Here is a 20,790-nt window from a genome sequence, read left to right on the forward strand (position 1 = left end):
GTGCAGATTATTTAGCCTATAAACAACCTTTACTCACACACTTAATCTCCCTCCAATATATTTTTTGTTCTTTACTACCAAAATATGGAGGGGAGGCTGTTGTCTGGCTTTTACACATTGCCATCAAAATCAATAATTGTTAGCGTCATTTCAGGGATTTGTAATACATATAGAAATGAAATGGATTATGTACAATGCTAAGAACGAGTTGCTAAATAAATGATAATAAACCAAGTCATCAGAGTCAGAAGTTTTCTATTTTAACTGGGTTTTTTTGCTGTTCCTTGAAGGAATGATTGAGACAAGAGGATAGGTGGAACTAAGGATTTTTATATGATCCAAGGTATCTAGTAATAGATTTTCCCCACTTATTTGTCATCTATCAGCCCTAAAATTTGGCTTTAGAAAAATTTCCATATATATGACTGTCATGAATTCAGAGTCAGAGTGACAGTGCTGTTGTTTTACATACTAACTCTCAAAAATGCATTTTCTTCTTGTTTTTTCTTCTCAAAAAGATAAGATATGGAAATCTAATTTCTCCCTTCCTCTACATCAAACCAGCAGGGATAATTAATAAGGCCTAGATCATTGATTTCAACCATTTTAACCATAGAACCTTTTCTTCAGAGGAAACATTTTATGGTACGGTTAAAGGGTATAGAAGTTGTAGCCTCCAGATATCTCCCATACCTGCCTTTGTTGGCCCTTGAATGGACTCTGGAAAATACCTACAGCTTTGTAGAGAGCACTTTGAAAAACTGTTGTAAACTGCATACTTGGGTAAATATTGCCAGATTTTCTTATGTAATGAGCAAAAAATTTTACTTAGAGTTTACAGCTCCCTCTTAATATGTCTTGAGGAGTTCAAGATGCTGTTGTTGACACTGGCAGCATGCCAGACAGAAAATTTTGTAGGAAATAAAATCCTGCATTTCCTTACTAAACTCCTTAACCAGTGGATGGGAATTGAGGGGGAGAGAGTAAAGAAATGTAATGTTTTACCATAACTGTTTTGGAAAAGAGAACAAAGACAATATTGAGTAAACACCAACATGGGAAATTTAAATAGAAAGTTATCATTTGACTAGCCTATACATGTTTTTTACATATAAGATTTTTTTCTTAACACTTTTGAAAAACTGCAAATGAAGTTAGAAGACTATGAATTCTTAAGTTTTAAAAATGTTTTTAAATAATACAATTTTAAGATTCTCTGCTTAAATCTGTCTAAAGAAGCAAAATGAAAATTTACTGAGGAATGTAAATGAACATTTGAAAGAGGCATTAAAATGTAGAGGAAGCATTACAAACTTTCTAGCTAAACTTTGTTTTCTTATCAGTATGTTTTATCACTTTACAGAATGTAAATAAGTGAGTGCATATATGCTGAAATTAGGAACCAGTCTAACTGTATTTCAATTAGCTGTCCTTTAGAAAACCATTTGTTTCCTGACTAGGCAGACTGTTGACCTGTTATAAAGATTTTCCTGATCAGAAAAACTAATTTTTTCCAAATATTTGTCTTACCAACATTAGTAAATTCAGCCATTCCTTTTTGTTTTGTTTCTCATAAGGTATAATGACTTTTTTTTTTTTCTTTTCCTTGATCTCTTTGGAATCACATTTTACATGTCAAAAAAAGGCTTTAAAATCTAAGCCTTACATACAGCCTAGTGCACATTTAGAAAAATGTGTTTAAATGCCCCAGAGTAGTCTCCAGAGAACACTAACATGTTCCAACAGTGCTGCCGTAGACTACAAAATTTATTACAACTGTTTAATGAAGTTACAACTCCTACATTTCGCATTTCTTTTAAACATTCTTAATGGCGGCAAATTGTCTATTGTGGTTGAGTTTGATGTTAATTTTTGGAGCGATGTTTCAGTAGAAAATGATATAGCTGTAATAAGTCTTAGGTTGCTATGGGAAGAGGAATAAAGCATGAAAAGTATAATCTGAGAAGGGCTATCTGAGAGTTACAGGTGTCTTGGAAGGGATTTAAAGAGCACATCCTAACAAAGAATGCTGAACGTTAACTCAGAGAGGAGTTCACAAATATTACATTAATCTAGCTCATATCCTGACTGTGTATGTAAATACTAACTACTATAAACTGAAGTGAAAAATAATTATACTTTAATAGTATAGTTCAGGGATATAGGACCATGTCTACTTTTGTCATCAAAGTCCAGAAATTTTTTGTAGGCAACTGAGGCAGCTTTCTGGAAAGAAGGAGGAGACAGAAGACTATCTCCTTGGTAACTTTTCTGCTCCCATGAAGACCAACTGTGCTTCTTAAAGTTGAATTCCATGAGTTATCTTTTCATATTTAAAATAAATTTGACTTTACTTAAGCTAGTTTAAGTGTTTTCTGTTCCTTGCAACAAAACTATACCAGACCAAGACAATGATTCTATAAAACTTTATCTTCATCATCACTGCCTATACATGGAAACTCAGATAATCCAAGCAGAGTCTGTGAACCACCCTGAATTATATAAAAATGTGATTTGTGTATCATATGTGTATTGTTGTCTAGGGGGAAAAGGCCATAGATTTCATCAAATACTCAAAGAAGTTTGTTACCCAAAAATATTAAGAACTGTTGGTAGAGAGCCTCATGCAGAGGCATCCTAAGTGACAGAGTCCCTTTCCATTTTGCCTCCATGCTGAGGCAGTGAAAGACTTTGGTTCATTATTGTTGCATCTGACAGTGCCATAATTATGCCAGTTTTTATCCTATATATGGAACGTTGAAAAAGATGCCCCTTAGAGCTTTGCTGCTGTTAGATGTCTATTAACAATCTGACAAAATAGATTTTCATGAAATTTGGACCTCAGGAAAATTCACTAGGTAGTAATTTTTTTAAGAAGTCTTAGTTTTTGTTATTTGATTATTTTCAATGGGACATTGATACAGACAGGTTTCAAATCTGCAAGAGGGTGGTATTCTATCAAGAACTGATCTAGAATTTTAGAATTAGAATGGCCTTTCATTTTACAGATGAGAAAACTGAGACGCAAAAAAGGGTAAGTAAAATTTCTAAGGTCACTTGGTAGTAAAGCAGAAGTGAAGATAGAGTTCTGTTGACTGTCTCCAGAGCCTTTTTTTTTTTTAACTGTACCAAACTTTTGATAATTATTACTTCTTTACTCCTTGTCCCCATCTATGATGCATAGTCAACTCATTTAATGTTTATACAACACTATGAAGAAGGTGCTGTTACTGGCATTTTAGTAACTATTTCTTCTGGGGAAATTTTGTTGGGGAAATTACATTGTGAATGTTCTATTAAAATATGTAAGTCAGTTTGAAAAATAGTGCCATACACATATATGTACTGATTCATGGTAGTGGAATTAGATTTCAAGTCTTGGATAAATCAATGAAAGAGCCATTTCAGATAATATTCTTCTCTGTTTTCTAGGAAATGTGTTTAGAGGCTTTTTTGTTTGTTTGCTTGTTTTTAAAATTCAAAGTTTTAAAAATGTTAAGGGCAAAAAGAACAAAAAATTGTCACTCTGGACTTAAAAACTACAATACAGTGAAATCAGTTACTGGACATTTCAAAAGGCACTTTATGAGTTTCACAGATTTTATGGAAAGTCCACACCTACTTGGAAACATGTACCTTTGCACTTACTATGCTTTCTGACTGGAATGACAGTCACCTACCTCAACAGTCCTTCCCTTTATTCTTCACCCCCCATTTCCCATTTTCTCCTGGGAGAAGCCTGCTTATCCTGCAGGTCCCAGATATGGATTTCCCTTCTCTTCTACCAGTGTTCTTCTGCTCCTATAACATTTTATACACTCCTTTACTATACAGTCATTGCATTGTTTTCATGTTGTATTTGCATGTGTGTCTTCTTTACTGAACTGAATTACTTGGGAATCTCAAGCTCCTAAAAAGAGGTAGACAGGTACAATAAGTATTCAATAAGTATTTGTCAAGTTATAGTTATGTATACATTTAAAGTATTTTTAAAAATGATACTAAAAGTATTCAGGTTTTTTGTAGAAGATTTGAAATACTGTTTCGATGAATAATTTCAAATTAAAACAACTTCTAAGCTAAGATTAAACAGTCTTAACTATATATTTATGATTATAGCTATTTAGTATAAACTTGAAAATTTCCTTCCAAAATCTAATCTTATTGTTGATTTTAGAACCTTGAGGCTTCAGACTTACATTTCCACATCAAAAATTAGAGCATACGATCTGACAAAGATTTTGTTTTGTTTTTGTGTTGTGAATGAAAGGTATTCTGAAATATAATTTGGGTGCCAGGATACTGGAATTTCAAGATCTTTCAGCTTCAGTGAGGAAGAGTAGTTTGTTGGTACTATTGAGAAAAAAAAGAAAAACACCCTATTATACTGTTTAAGTATTTCTTTTGTTAAATGAATTATTCTTACTTTGCTGAGGCCAATGTTTTGAATTCCAGATACCTAACCACCACCTTACCCATCATTTAACTTGCAAATAAAACGGGCTTTTCCTCCAAGTAAATTTATAATATGAGAATTTGCATAAGTAGTAATGTTTGTTGCTTAATTTTGAAGTATTGGTGCTTCAAATACAGAAATATAGGTGCCAGGATTTAGTTATTATCAATAAAAATCAACTTGATGTGACAGTAGTCCTTATAAATTTTATTTATTTTGGACTATGGGATTACAAATCCCATAAGAATTTATTAAGGGTAAACCTGAGAGAGACCAGGATAGCTTTTACATAGTATTAACATAAAAGACTTGCTTATTTCTCTTGCAGAAAAATTTGAAATAGTGATTAAAATGAGAAAATTGGGTAATTCAATGTCATTTTAGTCATATCTGTATTTGGCATTTTAACTATGAAGTCTGTCATATAAGGTCACTTAAGGTTGGCTCTCTGGCCTTTTTTGATTAAGAAACTTCAAAGTCATTTGATAGATTATTCAGAGGCTATTTTTGCTCTTAGCACACCTAATGTATTCACATAATAAGTATTTTCATATCTGTGAACAATAATGAAATACTTCTTATACTCCTTTTATAATTATTGACTCTTTGTCACAGACTGATTTTATGCTGACCAACTAGACTAAATTAATTTTATCTGTTTATATATTTACTTTGAAAGTTAACTAGAATATGCTAGCAGGATATTCTAACTAATCTCTCAAACTTGAAAAGAATAACTTTTATAAAATGTTGGATAAATCTTAAAAACACCAAAGAATTGGTAGGGCCAAATGCAAATGCTGGCAGGAGCCCAGAAAGGGAGGCAGAGCACAAAGCTTCTTTAGCCTTGAGAGCATTTTTCCAAACTGCAGACTTCAACTTTAGTTTTTATACTCGACTGATTGGAGCTTCAACTCTGAAAATTACTTTCTCAGTTTAAGGATGAACCAGAATAAATCTACCCTGTTCGTCCACAGCATGACAGACTCTGACAAGTTGAAACTACAGGACATCCTAAGCATAAACTGCTAAATTCACATCACGAGGGTGGTCCAAAAAACTTTAAACCCTGTTTATTTGGTTGAAAGTGGTCCGGCACTGGTGGTATCCCAGATTGCCTGACAGAGCAAAAATGAATACTTCTGCTCAAAGAAACTTCATAAATAATTTTTTAAGAAAAACATCTCACAGTAAGAAGTAATTACGAAGCATGTATGGAAACAAGGAGCCATGATCTAAAATCAGCAGGTATCAAGAATAGATATTTAAAGGCCTCAGACACTAGAATTATGAGTCACTATTTATAAAATAATATTTTAAAAATAAAAGAATGCTTGAAAGTTTCTGCAGGGACTAGAAACTTTAAGAACCTACAAGCCATTTGGAAAGCCAAAATTAAAAAGAAAACTTCTAGAGATAAAAAATAAAATAATTAAAATAACTCAGTGTATGACATGAACTAAAGAGGAAATTATTGAACTGAGTGAGAGTAAATGAAATTATCCAGAATGCCACATATGGACAAGGAAAAAAAATAATAATGAATTAAAATGGTTAAAGACATAGAAGATAAAATAAGGTTTAACTTCTTAATGGAGTTGCAGAAGGAGAGAAAAGAATGGGAGAGAGAAATCTCTTACTAAAAGAAATTCTAGAGGTGTATTTCAAGCAGAAAGAAAATGACCCCAGATGGAAAGTCTGAAGTGAAAGAAAGAATGAACAACAACAACAACAACCGAAAAGGTAAATATGGACAAACATTTATAAAACAGAATACACAAAAAGACTAACATAACCACACAACAGAATTGTGGTCTCAAGCATTTGTATGGTTTGAGAGAAGGCTAAGATTATTCAATAGTTAAGTATATACTTTTCTAAAAGAACAAACTATAAATTTTTGAAATCAGTAAAATGAAACAATATGTAATTATTAAAATTTAAAAGGAAAAATCTAAAACCAGTTCTCAACCTTGGCTTACACAATACATTCACTTGGGGAGCTTTTAAAAACCCTGATGCCCAGGCTCCATCCTAAACCAATTAAATCAGAGTCTTTAAGTAATTTTGAAGCTCCCAGGGTGATTCTACAGAAAGCAAGGAGCAGAGGAAAAGAAACGTAGAACAGATAGAGCAGATAGAAGGTGCAAGGTAAGATACTATATATAAATCAAAATATGTTGGTAAATCACTTTAAAAGTAAATGATCTAAATACTCTAGTTAAAAGAAAATTTTTATTGTCATAAAAATCCAGTTTATGTTGCTTATGAGAGACATATCCAAAATATAAGATGGTAGAATAAATATAATTTCTAGAGATAAAGTATATTTCTCATAATAATAAAAGGTGTGATTTAACAGGAGAATATGTGTTTAATTTGTACGTGCCTAATAGTATAGCTTCAATATACATAAAGCAAAAATTGACAGACAAACCTACAGTTGTTTTGAGGAGGTTTGTTTTTTTTTTCCCCAGCATTAAAGTTTGATAAGTTTCAAAACTCTAAGGGAGATTTTAAGAGTAGTACAACCAATACCCTCATTTATGTTTGTTACCAAGATTCATTAACAGTTAGTATTTTGCTACATTTACTCCATAAATCTATGTGTGTATATATAGACACATTTTTCTTTTTGTTTCTTTTCTGAACCATTTGAGTTACTTCAACATTAAATACGTTATCATGTATCACCAAAGACTGAGGACATTTTCCTACATAACCACAATACAGTTGTCATCACATTCAGGAAATTTAACATTGATATAGTTACATGTTTACATAGTTCACATTTGAATTTTCCAGATTGTTCTAATAATGTTCTTTATAACTGTGGTTTGGTAGTTTGATCCAAGATCCAATCAAATATTATATATTGTATTTAGTTGAATATCTCTTAGGCTTGATTAATCTAGAAAATTCCCCATGATAGATCCATGTTAAACATTTTTGATAGGTATAGATGATACTGTGTTCTCAGTATATCACTAAGAGGGCATATGTCAGTTTGTCCCATTATCATTCATGTTAAGTTTCATCATTTGACTAAATTGGTATCCACCAGATTTCTTCACTGTAAAGGCACCTTTAATCTCTAATCTGTTGGGTTATACGTGAAGATCGAGACAATTTCCTGTTCCTTGACAATTTTCACTGTAACTTTAACATGGTCTTGCCTGAGTCAAGTTTTGTTTCGGTTTTTTTTTTTTTACTATAATAGTTGGAAATAGGTGATTTTTCTATTTCTAGCTTGCTTACACATTCATTGGTTGATATTCTTCTATAAAGAAAAACTTTCCCTTTTCCCCCTCTTTTTTAAAGTTCTGTAGACTGATAGATTTTTTTAAAAATTCAGTGTGTTATAATTCATTCCTATCATTATTATGATGCTAAAATCATCTCAAATTAGGCCAGTGGAAACTCCTGTAAGCTAGCTCCTTTGACCTTTTGATATATTCCTATTAGTTTTTGAGCGTTACCTTACTTTCTTGTACAACAAGATAGTTGAAGTTCACCTTGTACTTTCTCTGCTTCAACCCTGAAATAAGCCTTCCTGTAAAAAGTGCCGATTCCTTTTAGCAAGGGACCAAATTCTGGCATTAGGTATCCTCACTGCTACTGGGGTGTTATTGCATCTACACCCTTTCATATGAAACCTCTAATTCTAGTCTATCTCCGAAGGATTCTTTCTCTCCTTTCCCTCATTCTGAATTTGTATCTTCTAGCAACTTTAGTTTATTTCCCTATTTGCTCAGCCCTTCAATACACACAAAATAATTTTTAAATGGCTGCACTAGTACCACAACAACATACTAAGTAAAATTCAGGATTTCTTTGCAGTTTTTTGTCCTTAAAATTTCACCCATTGATATGATTATAATCAGAATACTGTGTTCATAATTATTTAATTTGAATAACTATTATTTCAAATCAATTTATGGCGATCTTTATCTGCTTCCTTAAAAAAAAGTTGGAAGATTTTTAACACACCTTCTCAATAACAGAGAGCAAGCATTCACAGTGAGTAAGACTGTAGAGGATTTGAACAACATAATTAACAATCTAATAGCCATATATAGAATAGTGTACCCCAAAGCTACAAAGTAATATTCATTTCAAGCATACAGGTAACATTTATAAAAATGTTTTTTAAAAAATTGTGAATTTAAAAAATTATATTAAATATTTAAGGTATTTAATTTATAAAAATTTATAAGTCAAATGTTAGTAAGATTCAAAGGGTTGAATTATGTAGACAATGCTATTAAGCTAAAAATTGGTACCAAATTGCAATAAGGAAATACCCAAAGGTTTAGAAATTAGTAAATAACCTTCCAAAAAAAATTCCATTAGATGAAAATTTATAATAAAAATTAGAAAATATTTTCAACTAAATAATAATGATACTTTTTGTGAAGAAATTTTTTGTCAAAAGATGTTACAAATGTGCTTTTTATTAAAACTTGTGGATATAGCTAAAGCATCGCTTAAAGGAAAATGTATAGCTTAAATGCATATATTATAAAGAAAAGCTGAAACTAGTGAACTAAGAATCTATCTCAAGAAATTAAAGATAACTCAGCAAATAAGGCCCTTTCCCCCTCCAAATGAAAAGGAAATAGTAAAGAGCAGGAAGATAGAAAAAGCCAGAGATAAAAGTTGGAATTTTGTAATAATATTAAAGAAGTTAAATCAGTGGTTAAAGATCTCAGAAATAAAACTCCGGGCCTAAATGGCTTTACCAGCGAGTTCTAGTAAACATTTAAGGAAAAATGAATTCTGTTCTTATACATACTCTTTAAAAATAGAATGAAAGGAGTTATCCCACACTCATCTTAAGAGTCTAGCATAACCTTGATATTAAAACCCATCATGGACAGTACTAGCACAGAAAATTATAGTCTGATCTCACTTACGAACATAGATGCAAAAATCCATACACACACACACAGTTTATCCTAATTATTCAGAAATTCCATACCTGCCAATTCACCTACTCACTAAAATTCAACTCCAAGGTGAGTACTCATGGCATTTTCAGACTCACTTGTGGACATGCTGAGGGTGGTGAAAAATTTGTCATCTGACACACACCTTCCCAGCTGAAGTTGAACAATGCAAGTTCTGCCTTATTGTTTCAGCTCTCAAGTATAAAAATGTCCCATTTTCAGTATTTAATATCACATTTTTTGTGCTTTATTGATTTTACGTTTATTTTTTAAATTTTATTTTTGGCTGCATTGGGTCTTCATTGCTGCGCGCGGGCTTCCTCTAGTTTTGGCAAGTGGGGACTACTTCGTTGCAATGCGGGGGCTACTTAGTTGCGATGCGCAGGCTTCTCATTGCAGTGGCTTCTCGTTGCAGAGCATGGGCTTTAGGTGGGCGGGCTTCAGTACTTGTGGCTCATGGGCTCTAGAGCGCAGGCTCAGTAGTTGTGGCACATGGGCTTAGTTGCTCCACGGCATGTGGGATCTTCCCGGACCAGGGCTTGAACCCATGTCCCCTGCATTGGCAGGTGGATTCTTAACCACTGCGCCACCAGGGAAGCCCTATTTTGCTTTAAAAATGGCCCCTAAGCATAATGTTAAAGTTCTATCGAGCCTGTCTAAGCACAGGAATGCTGTATTATGCCTTACAGAGAAAATAGTGTATTAGATATGCTTCCCTTAGGCATGAGTTATAATGGTGTTGGCTGTGAGTTCAGTGTTGATGCATCATAATACATATTAAATAAGTTACCTTTAAACAGAAATACACATAAATCCAGGTTATGTGTTAGCTCTGGTGTTGAAAGTATTGTAACCAGAGGCCTAGTCTTGTATTTCCCTTAGGAGCATGGTTTGGTGATTGTGGTGACTTTATAGACCAGACCCATCACAAATAGAACCAACTATATATACATATATAAAACAAATCCTTTAAGTTATGAAGACAGTAATTTATCAAAACCAAATTAGATTCTTCCCAATAAGGCAAGATTGATTTAACACTACAGAATTAATGAGTATACTGTATCACATAAACAGATCAAAGAAAAGTCATATCTCAGTAGCTGAGTACATTTGATAAAATCTAACATAGATTTGTGTGAAATTTTTTTTAAAAGGAGCTAGCAAAATATAAAAGTAGCTTCATCAGCTTTATCAAGGATTCTATATAAAACCTGCAACAGTCATTATATTTAACGGTGAGTTATACATTAATGGTGAACATTATACTTAATGTTCCCTCTGAGACTGGAAACAAAATAGTACCTGCTTGTATTAGTCCTGTTTAATATTGTATTAGAAGTCCTGGGCAAAGCAGCGAGGCAAAAAATAGATGGATGGGTGGGTGGATGGATAGATAAGAAAAGAAGAAATAATATTATTTTTCACAGATTATGTAACTACGTACCTAGACTAGAATACCCAAAATAATATACAGATAAGCAGTTGAGATAACAGGAATTTAGTAATGTTGCTGGATACAAATCATTGTACAAAACTGAATTGCATTTCTGTAACCAACAATGGAAAATCAAATTTTAAAAAATAACAAGGTTTATCCATAGGGGAAAAGCACCAAAAAATATGAGTTAACAAGAAATACAAATCCAACAAAATATACATGGGACCTTTTAAGAGAAATTATTAAAGCTATTGAGAGACAATGAGGAACTAAATAGATGGAGAACTATGCCATGTCCATGGATTAAGAGTCCATATTGTAAAGACGTTAATTCTCCCAAATGATCTTTAGATTCAGTGCCACGCTAATCAAAATCACAATGGGATGTGTTGTATAAAGGTACTATCACACAGCCATGTACATGAATTAACTACAGAAACACAAATGACACTCACAAACTTAATATTAAATGAAAGAAGAAAGTCACAAAAGCAAATGTGTAGTGTAAAACTAAACTATGTTATTCAGAAGACATTCAGTCATAGATAGCAAGACTATAAAAGGAAATCAAGGGAACGATTATCACTAAAATCAGGATAGTGGCTACCATTACAGAAAGGGGTAGGGGATGTCATCAGGGAGGATCCTGTTTCTACGGTGCAGGCAATGTGTTATTTCTTGACCTGGGTGATAACTACTTGGATGTTCTGTTCACTTTGTGATTAGTCTTTAAACTAAATATATGTTTGATGCAAAAAAAATTACAGAGCTCAACCAAAGAATTTGAAATGGATTAAATGTATTACTGAGAGTTAATGTTATTAAGTTAATCCATGATATTAAGTTATTGGTAATTATATTTTAAAGTTGAATTAAGTTGAATGATTTGGAATACTCCATCCAGGTAGAAAGGTTAATTTCTAAGAAGCACTTTTTTAAAGACCATCAGGAATTTTTTGTTACCCAATTTACTAGAGTCTACCAGTATTCTGCTTTTACCATGTTCAGGAAGATCATTAGTGGACAAACCACAAAAGATTTTATATATAACATGATATTAATAGCTAACAATGATATCTACCACTTTTTGAGCGTTTATCATGTACCAGATATTAGGGCAAGAATTATAAACGCATTATCTCATTTAATCCTAGAAACGACTCTTGAGTGTGGGTACCATTGTTGTCCCCATTTCACACAGGTAAAGGGCAGAATCAGGTTTTGATTTTAGTCTCTCTGATTCCAGAACTCTTGTTCTTAACCATAGCCCCACATAAGGATTAGAATGGCAATCTAGTAGTGTACTTAGTATTACATGTTGTTATAGATTCATTTATTCAAACTGGTTATGATTTGAGTATTCAAATTTGTTAATTTAGCAGTGAATGTCAGCTATATGCCAGGCATTTCAAGGTACCTATCTACTGGATCTTTTGCTCTGTTTAGCAACTTGGAACCTATACCACAGTAGTTCGCTGGCCTCCTTCTTCCTTAGAGCTAGTGTATTGTGATATTTCAAGTATCACTAAACTTAATTCAACTTTACAGATGATTATTTGTTATACACATCACCCAAACTACATAATAATCTACTTCCTGATTTGGCTGCAGTACAGAAAATTACCTTTTGAGCCCTAGGATCAGCTCTTGTTGCTGAGGGAGTTTCTAGGTATTCCTTTTATTTCCTTATACCCTCATAACCCCTTCTTTGGATGAGTTCTTAAATAAAATTTTGTTGACAAAAATCTTTTAATTGGTTCATATTGTTTTTATGGTACTATAAAATGCCATGTACTATATTAAACAGGTCCTGTATACAGTTTATTTATAATCAAATGGTGATTATGGTCATTTCTATAACATGTTAGGACATCAGGCTCTTAGTAAAAAATGTAACCCCTATTTATTGCATTCCTTTTCTGAAAAAAAAATCAACTTTAGATTATATTATTTTATTTTGACTTACAGTGCCTTTTCCAGGAGCTTAACTACAGTCTGTAGTTTAACACCTCTCTAATGGACACTATGGCAATATGCTAGCTGAGGTAAAAGGAACAGAAGCTGGGCAGATTTTCTCTGCCCTATAGGCTTTAAAGAACCAAGATTCTGTTTTTACCCAGTTATTTCACTATATTTCTTTCCTTTATGTTTCCAGTGTCTACTCATAATTTTTTTCAGCAAAATTGTCTTAATATCAATAAAATGGCATATGTCTTAAGTTGGTTTTTATTATTGCTTTACTGTCTGAACACTAGGACTATAGGCTTCAGACCAACAAAAATCCACTGTTTTCCTTCATCCTTATTTGCCGCTATGTAGATCCGTATTATCAATAGTTGCATTTGACTAACTTTAATGGTCATGTCCGGTTTTGTTTACCTTCTTTTTTCCTACTACTTTTGGACACAAGGAACGCTCCTGAACAAAATAAAATTTTTCATAACTTAAGAAATACTATCCTATCATTGCTTTGCTCTTTGGTCCTTTTAAATCATTGAGACAAATTAAAGTCCAAAGACATCATTATATTGACTACTGAGAATTAATTTGTGAATGGATTCTTTCATCTACAAAGACAGTTTTCAAAGTGTGGTCTGGGGATCTGAGACCCTTCTAGGGTCTCTGTGGGGAGGAAATTATTTTCATCATAATACTAAAATATCGTTTGCTTTTTCTACTCTTATCCTCTCTTGAGTGTACGGTTGAGTTTTCTAGAAACTTCATGGCATGTGATGTTGCAACAGCTTGAATGCAAAGCAGACATGCGAATCCATCTGTCTTCTATTAAGCCCAACATTAGAGAGACTTGAAAAAATGTAAAACAGTAACTCATTTTTACTATCTTTCTAATCTAGATTTTCATTAGAAAGTATAATTTACATTAGCATATACTATAGTGTTATTGTTTTATAAATGAATTGATGTTTTTAAACCATTCAGTTTTAATTTCAAATATGGTATTATTGATAGAACCTGCATAAACAAAAGAGCTCTTTTAGGCCCTCAGTAATTTTTAAACATGTAAAGGGATCATGAGACCAAAAAGAGAGCCAATAATCTATATGATTTTTTTTATTCTCAAATGTTTGAATTTTTCTTATATTTTATTTCATCTTATAAAAAGCATAATGAAAATAATCTATTTTTAGGTTGCTACAAACCTCAGGAAAGATCAGATTACTTGATGTTGGCAGCTGCTTTAACCCATTTCTGAAGTTTGAAGAATTTCTAACTGTTGGCATAGACATCGTACCTGCTGTAGAGGTATGCATAGTTCTGTTTGTTTTGAGATGAATATTTTACATATATATATACAAAGGAAAGCACTGTCTTTACACTCCTGAAATAGCAAATATATTTCTTGTGTACAAGTTGATAAGAGACTATTTCTGTTCAAAACTAAAAGTATATTTTGTGAAAATTTGAGCATTTAGTTAACTAATATTAATTTGACCAATACCATATTTGTCTTCATTTTGTTTTGTTCCCTGTTTATCATCTGTCATTTCAATCAAGAAACTTAAGTAAGTTGCAAAGATTCCTTATTTTATTTTTTAATGCATCTCTTTCTGAAATGTACTCTGATGTAGAGCTATTATGGAATAGTGGAAAGAGCAAGGGCTTTGGAGACAGCCAAAACTTTATTAAATCCCAGCTATTTGTACTTAGTAGATTAAACAACTTTACAAAGAATGTTTCCTCTGCTTTTAAAATTAGATTTTTTTTCCCCTCAATGACATAAGTTTATAACATTTGCCATTATACTTCTGATATGGTACCAGACACAAAAATTTTTTTACAAATTTTTATTGCTATAAAGAGATTGTGGTAGAGTATAAACTCAGGCTCAGAGATTTTTTTCCTCCACTGCTATATTCCCAGTACCTAGAAGAGTGCCTGGCATACTAAGTACTCATTAAATACTTGTTGAATAAAAGAATGAAATCTTATTTTCAACCTTGATTTGACTCTCTGATTTGACTCTCTGAGCCTCAGTTTTCTCGTCTGTGCAGTGGGGTTTGTAATGGACTATACCTTATAAGATTGTTGTCGTGTTTACTTGAGAAAAAGTATTTAAAGCACCTAACAAAGCACCTGTTATATAGTGAGTGCTAAAGAAATGTTTGCTGTTATTATTGAAAAAAGTTCCTGCATGAAGAGTCAACTTTCATATGAATTTATTCTTTAATTTTTATGAGCTTGACTGTCTATATTGAATCTATGTGACTAACACTGACGAATAAGAAAATGCTGAAAGCGTTACTATTATCTCCTAAAGGTAGACAGATACTTGCTGTACGGTAAAACAGCTGTTCTTAGCTTACCACTGCAGAGAATTCCTGGGCCATTAGAAGCTATAGTTTTAAAGTGCAGGTGGATTTGTACATGGATTCTCTCCCCTTCCTTCCTCAAGACACACATTAGAGATGTCCTTCAAGGACTGGTAAGACATGATGACCATTTGATCTAAACCTAAGGCTCAAATATTAAAATATTAAGCTTATTTATATATAGGGCTATAAATTTTCAACTGTAAAGCCATTAGATAGGCAAAAGAACTACTATACATGAGTTCAGTAGTAGACTCTGACTTTGATAGTTCCAGAACCCTATAACTAATTTTAAAACAAAGGGAAGAAACTTATACTTCCAGTCGAGATGGAGTGACAAGGACCAGACTGATCCACTTTCCCCCTGCCTGCAGCAACTAAAAAGTGGACAAAATATTCAAAATAATATACAAGACACTGGACATCAGGTAATGAAGGACAGTGATCCCCAAGAGATGGAAAACAAATGAGATGAGCCATATGGTTGCACCAGCATACAGCCTTCAGAGAGTTTCCAACGTGTGGCACAAACAGGGGATCCCAAGCAGAGTCCAGCTGGTACTGAGTTGTAGAAGCAGAGGTGAGAGTCCTGAGAGACCAAGACAGCTAAGGCTCATGGACAAAGTACCAAAGATATGAGAGCTACACAGAGAGAAAACTCCAGGGGTCTGCAAAGAATCCTCCCTGAGTACTCAGCTGAGTACTTATCAGTACACATCTGTGAGAAAACTACATGAGACTGGAGGAAGTACCACCTCAAAGATCTAGAGGTTATAGTGCCCAGCACACTCACACAGGCTGGAAGTAGCACCCGTTCCCACCAGCCACACTGGAAACCTCAAGAATCACAGTAGCCTGGGTAGAGTTCACAGAAAAGCCTTGCATCAGTAGTGGAGAATAATTAGCCTTAGACTGAAGGCTGCTGTAGTCCCACCTAGCAAATCCTGAAACAAAAACCAAAAAGATCAAACTGTCTCCAGATAATTTAACTACATCCTAGAGCAAAGTTAGAATATTTATAGCAATACCAAGTCATCCAGGACGCAGCAAAGTAAAGTTCACCATGCCTAGCATCCAATAAAAAAGTAATCAGCCAAGTAAAGAAGCAAGAAAATAGGACCCACAATGAGGAGGTCAGTCATCCAGCACAGACCAACTGTGAACTGACACAGATGTTAAAATTCGGAAACAAGGACATTAAGATAGGGACATTATGACTGTATTCTGTATGAACAAAAAGTAAAGTAGAGACATGGAAGATAATTTAAAAAACCCAAATCTAACTTCTGGAGACGGATACTATGATCTATGATATGAAACAAGTACTAAATGGGATTAACGCTACATTAGATATTGAAGAAGAAAAGTTAAACTGAGGACATGGCAATAGAAACTACCCAAAATTAAACTGAGATTTTTTTTTTAATGGAAAAGCATCAGCAAGCAGTGAGTTAATTTCAAATGGCCAAATGTAAGCATAATTGGAGCCCCCCCAAGAAAGGAATGAAAGAAATAATGGTCAGAATTTTTCTGAACTTGATAAAAGCTAACTAATAGTAGAGCTGACCCTTAGCACCCAGGGGAATTGTTCCAGGACAGCCCACCACACCACAGATATCAAAGTCTGTGGATGCTCAGGTCCTAGAGTTGGCTCTTCATATCCCTGGGTTCCATGTCCACAGATACAGAGGACTAACTGTATATTTCTTGGAAAAATCCATGTATAATTGGACCTGTGCAGTTCAAACTCGTGTTGTTCAAGAGTCAGTTGTAATGTAGAGTTTATAATCTATATAAAAATAAAATGTATGATAACAATAGCACAAGAGGGGAGAAAGGGAAATATACTATATGTATAGTAATAGGTTTTTATAATATATATAAAGTGGTAAAATACTATTTGAAGGTAGACTATGATAGGTTAAAGATGTAGACTATAAATTCTAAAGCAACCAGTAAAATAAAGAGTTACAGCTAATAAGCCAGCAAAGGAGATAAAATAGAATTACAAAGAAATTTCTTTAATCCAAAAGATGGCAGAAAAGGGAAGGAAACAATGAACAGATGGGAAACATAGAAAATAAATAGCAAGAGCATACATTTAAACTTAAGTTTACCAATAATTACATTAAATAGATATGGCCTAAATACCCCCAATTAAAAGGTGGAAATTGTCAGATTGGATTAAAAAAAGCAAAACTCAAATATATGCTGCCTATAAGAAATGCACTTCAATTATAAACACACAAAATAGGATGTGTAAAAGAAAGACACTGTGGCACTATTACAGTCAGACAAAGTAGATGTCAGAGCAATATTACCAGCAGTAAAGATGGCCATTTCATAATGATAAAAAGGTCAATTCATCAAGAGTACAAAACAATCCTCAGTATATATGCATCTAATAACAGAGCTTCAAAATACGTAAACCAAAAACTGATAAGGTAGCAATTACGAATAGACATTTATAAAATTATAGTTGAAGATTTCATTACCCCTCTCTCAATAATTGATGGAACAATTAGAACATTGGTCAAAGAAGAACTCACAAGGAAAGTTAGACCATATTTTCTTTTCTTCTTTTTTTTTTTTTTTTGCAGTATGCAGGCCTCTCACTGTTGTGGCCTCTCCCGTTGCGGAGCACAGGCTCCGGACGTGCAGTCTCAGCGGCCATGGCTCACGGGCCTAGGCGCTCTGTGGCATGTGGGATCTTCCCGGACCGGGGCACGAACCTGTGTCCCCTGCATTGGCAGGTGGACTCTCAACCACTGCGCCACCAGGGAAGCCCTAGACCATATTTTCAAATGAAGATAAATAAAAACATATGATATCAAAAACATAAGATATGCATAGGATGCCACTAAAATCACTAAAATAGTACTTAGAGGAAATTTTACAATAGTAAACACCTTTATTAGAAAAATAAGAAAGGTCTCAAAGTAATGACATCAACTTTCCAACTAGGAAAAAAAACAAACCCACATTAAATCTAAAATACAAGAAAGAAAATAATAAAGATTACAGGAGAAATTAATGAAATAGAAAACCTTCAGAAAATAGTAGGGAAAAACTAATGAAAGCAAACACTACCTCTTTGAGAAGATCAATAAAATTTATAAATCACTAGCCATACTGATTAGGAAATAAAGAGAAAGGTGTGATATCATGTATATTTTACCAATATTAAAAGAAAGGAAAATAAATATTACAAAAAATTTTATGCCAATAAATTCCACAACTTAAGTGAAATGGTCAAACTCCTTGGAAGACACATACTGCCAAAGCTCACTCATGAAGAAATACATAACCTCAGTAGCCCTAAATGTATTAAAGAAATTTGAATTGGCAGTTAAAAACTTTCCCACAAAGAAAATCCCAGGCTCAAATGGCTTCACTTCCCAACTTATTCTATGAGGCCATTACCCCAATACCAAAACCAGAGACATTACAGAACAACAACAACAACAACAACTTATAGACCATATCCATCATAAACATAGAAAAGTTGTCTACAAAATTCTAGCATATTGAACCCAACAGTATTTCAAAAGGGATAATAAATCATGGCTAAGTTTGATTTATTCTAGGAGTATAAGATTGGTTTAATGTTAAAAAAAAATAATCTATAACACCTATACAAAAATCTACTCAAAATGGATTAAAGACCTAAATATAAGACCAGATACTATAAAACACTTAGAGGAAAACACAGGCAGAACACTCTGACATAAATCGCAACAATATTTGTTTTTTGATCTGTCTCCTAGAGTAATGGAAATAAAAAGAGAAATAAACAAATGGGACCTAATTAAACTTAAAAGCTTCTGCACAGCAAAGGAAACCATCAACAAAACAAAAAGACACAACCTACAGACTGGGAGAAAATATTTGCAAACAATGCTACCAATAAGGGATTAATCTCCAAAATATACAAACAGCTCATACAGCTTATTATCAAAAAAACAACCCAATCAAAAATGGGCAGGAGACCTAAATAGACATTTCTTCAAAGAAGACATATGAATGGCCAACAGGCACATGAAAAGATGATCAGTATCACTAAGTATTAGAGAAATGCAAATCAAAACTACAGTGAGGCATCACCTCACACCAGTCAGAATGGCCATCGTTAAAAAGTCTACAAATAATAAATATTGGAGAGGGTGCGGAGAAAAAGGAACCCACTTACACTGTTGATGGGAATGTAAATTGGTGCAGCCACTATGGAGAACAGTATAGAGGTTCCTTAAAAAACTAAAAATAGAGTTACCATATGATCCTGCAATCCCACTCCTGGGCATATATCTGGAGAATACTCCAATTTGAAAAGATACATACACCTCAGTGTTCATAGCAGCACTATTTACAATAGCCAAGACATGGAAGCAACCTAACTGTCCATCAACAGATGAATGGATAAAGAAGATGTGGTATATATACACAATGAAATATTACTCAGCCATAACAAAGAATGAAATAATGCCATTTGTGGCAAAATGGACAGACCTAGAGATTATCATATTAAATGAAGTCAGACAGAGAAAGATAAATAGCATATGGTATCACTTATATGTAGAATCTTTAAAAATAATGATACAAGTGAACTTATTTACACAACAGAAACAGACTCACAGACAGAATACAAATGTATGGTTACCAAATGGGATAGTGGGGGACGGGTTTGGTGGCGAGATAAGTTAGGAGTTTGGGATTAACATATACACATTACTATATAGAAAATAGATAAACAACGAAGACCTACTGTATAGCACAAGGAACTCTACTCAGTATCTTGCAATAATCTATAATGGAAAAGAATCTGAAGAATATATATATAAATGAATCACTTTGCTGTACACCTGAAACTAACACAACATTGTAAATTAACTATACTTCAGTTTAAAAATGGTTAAAAATAAAATTACATATGCCATAAAAAAACTCCACTTATTCTTTTCATCACAGTAATACACTAAAAAAGAAACCTACAGCTAACATCATACTTAACAGTGAAAGAAAAATGTTTTTCCAATAAAAACTGAAAAAAGAACAAGATAAGGTTACTCTCACCATCTCTATTCAGCATTCTCTAGAGGTTTTTACCAGTGCAGGAAAGCAAGAAAAAGCAATGATAGGCATCCAGATTGGAAAATAAGACGTAAAACTGTCTTTGTTCACAGATGACATTGATCATCTATTACATTATTCTGTGGAATCTACAGAGAAGCTACTAGAGCCAGTAAGTGAGTTTAACAAGGTTGCAGGATATAAGATTAACATATAAAAATCAATTCATATATACTAGCCACAATCAACTAGAAATTAAAAATAGTACCATTTATAATAGCATCAGAAATATGAAGTATTTAATATATGAACATATATTTATATGAAATATAAAGCTGACAAATATATGGCAAACCTGTATATTGAAAACTATAAATTATCAAGAGAAAGTAAAGAAGACCTAAATGAGTAGAGATATATACTGTATTTATTGGTGGAAAAACTCAAAATCTTTAACACATCAATTTTCCCAAAATTGATCTATAGATACAGTGCAATCCTGATAAAAATTCTAGCAGGTTTTTTTGTAGAAATTGAAAAATGTAT

The 20,790-nt window shown here is 33.2% G+C and overlaps 1 protein-coding gene across 1 annotated transcript in view; it reads left to right on the plus strand.

The window, feature by feature from the left end:
• The window catches only part of BMT2 (base methyltransferase of 25S rRNA 2 homolog), an 86,881-nt gene that overhangs the window by 53,570 nt on the left and 12,521 nt on the right, over nt 1-20,790 (plus strand). Inside the window, exon 4 of the mRNA XM_032643675.1 lies at nt 13,996-14,110. Within this exon, the coding sequence (XP_032499566.1) occupies nt 13,996-14,110 (115 nt within the window). The remainder of the gene's footprint in view (nt 1-13,995; nt 14,111-20,790) is intronic.

Source organism: Phocoena sinus, chromosome 9 (genome assembly GCF_008692025.1).
Source record: "Phocoena sinus isolate mPhoSin1 chromosome 9, mPhoSin1.pri, whole genome shotgun sequence".
NCBI lineage: Eukaryota > Metazoa > Chordata > Mammalia > Artiodactyla > Phocoenidae > Phocoena > Phocoena sinus.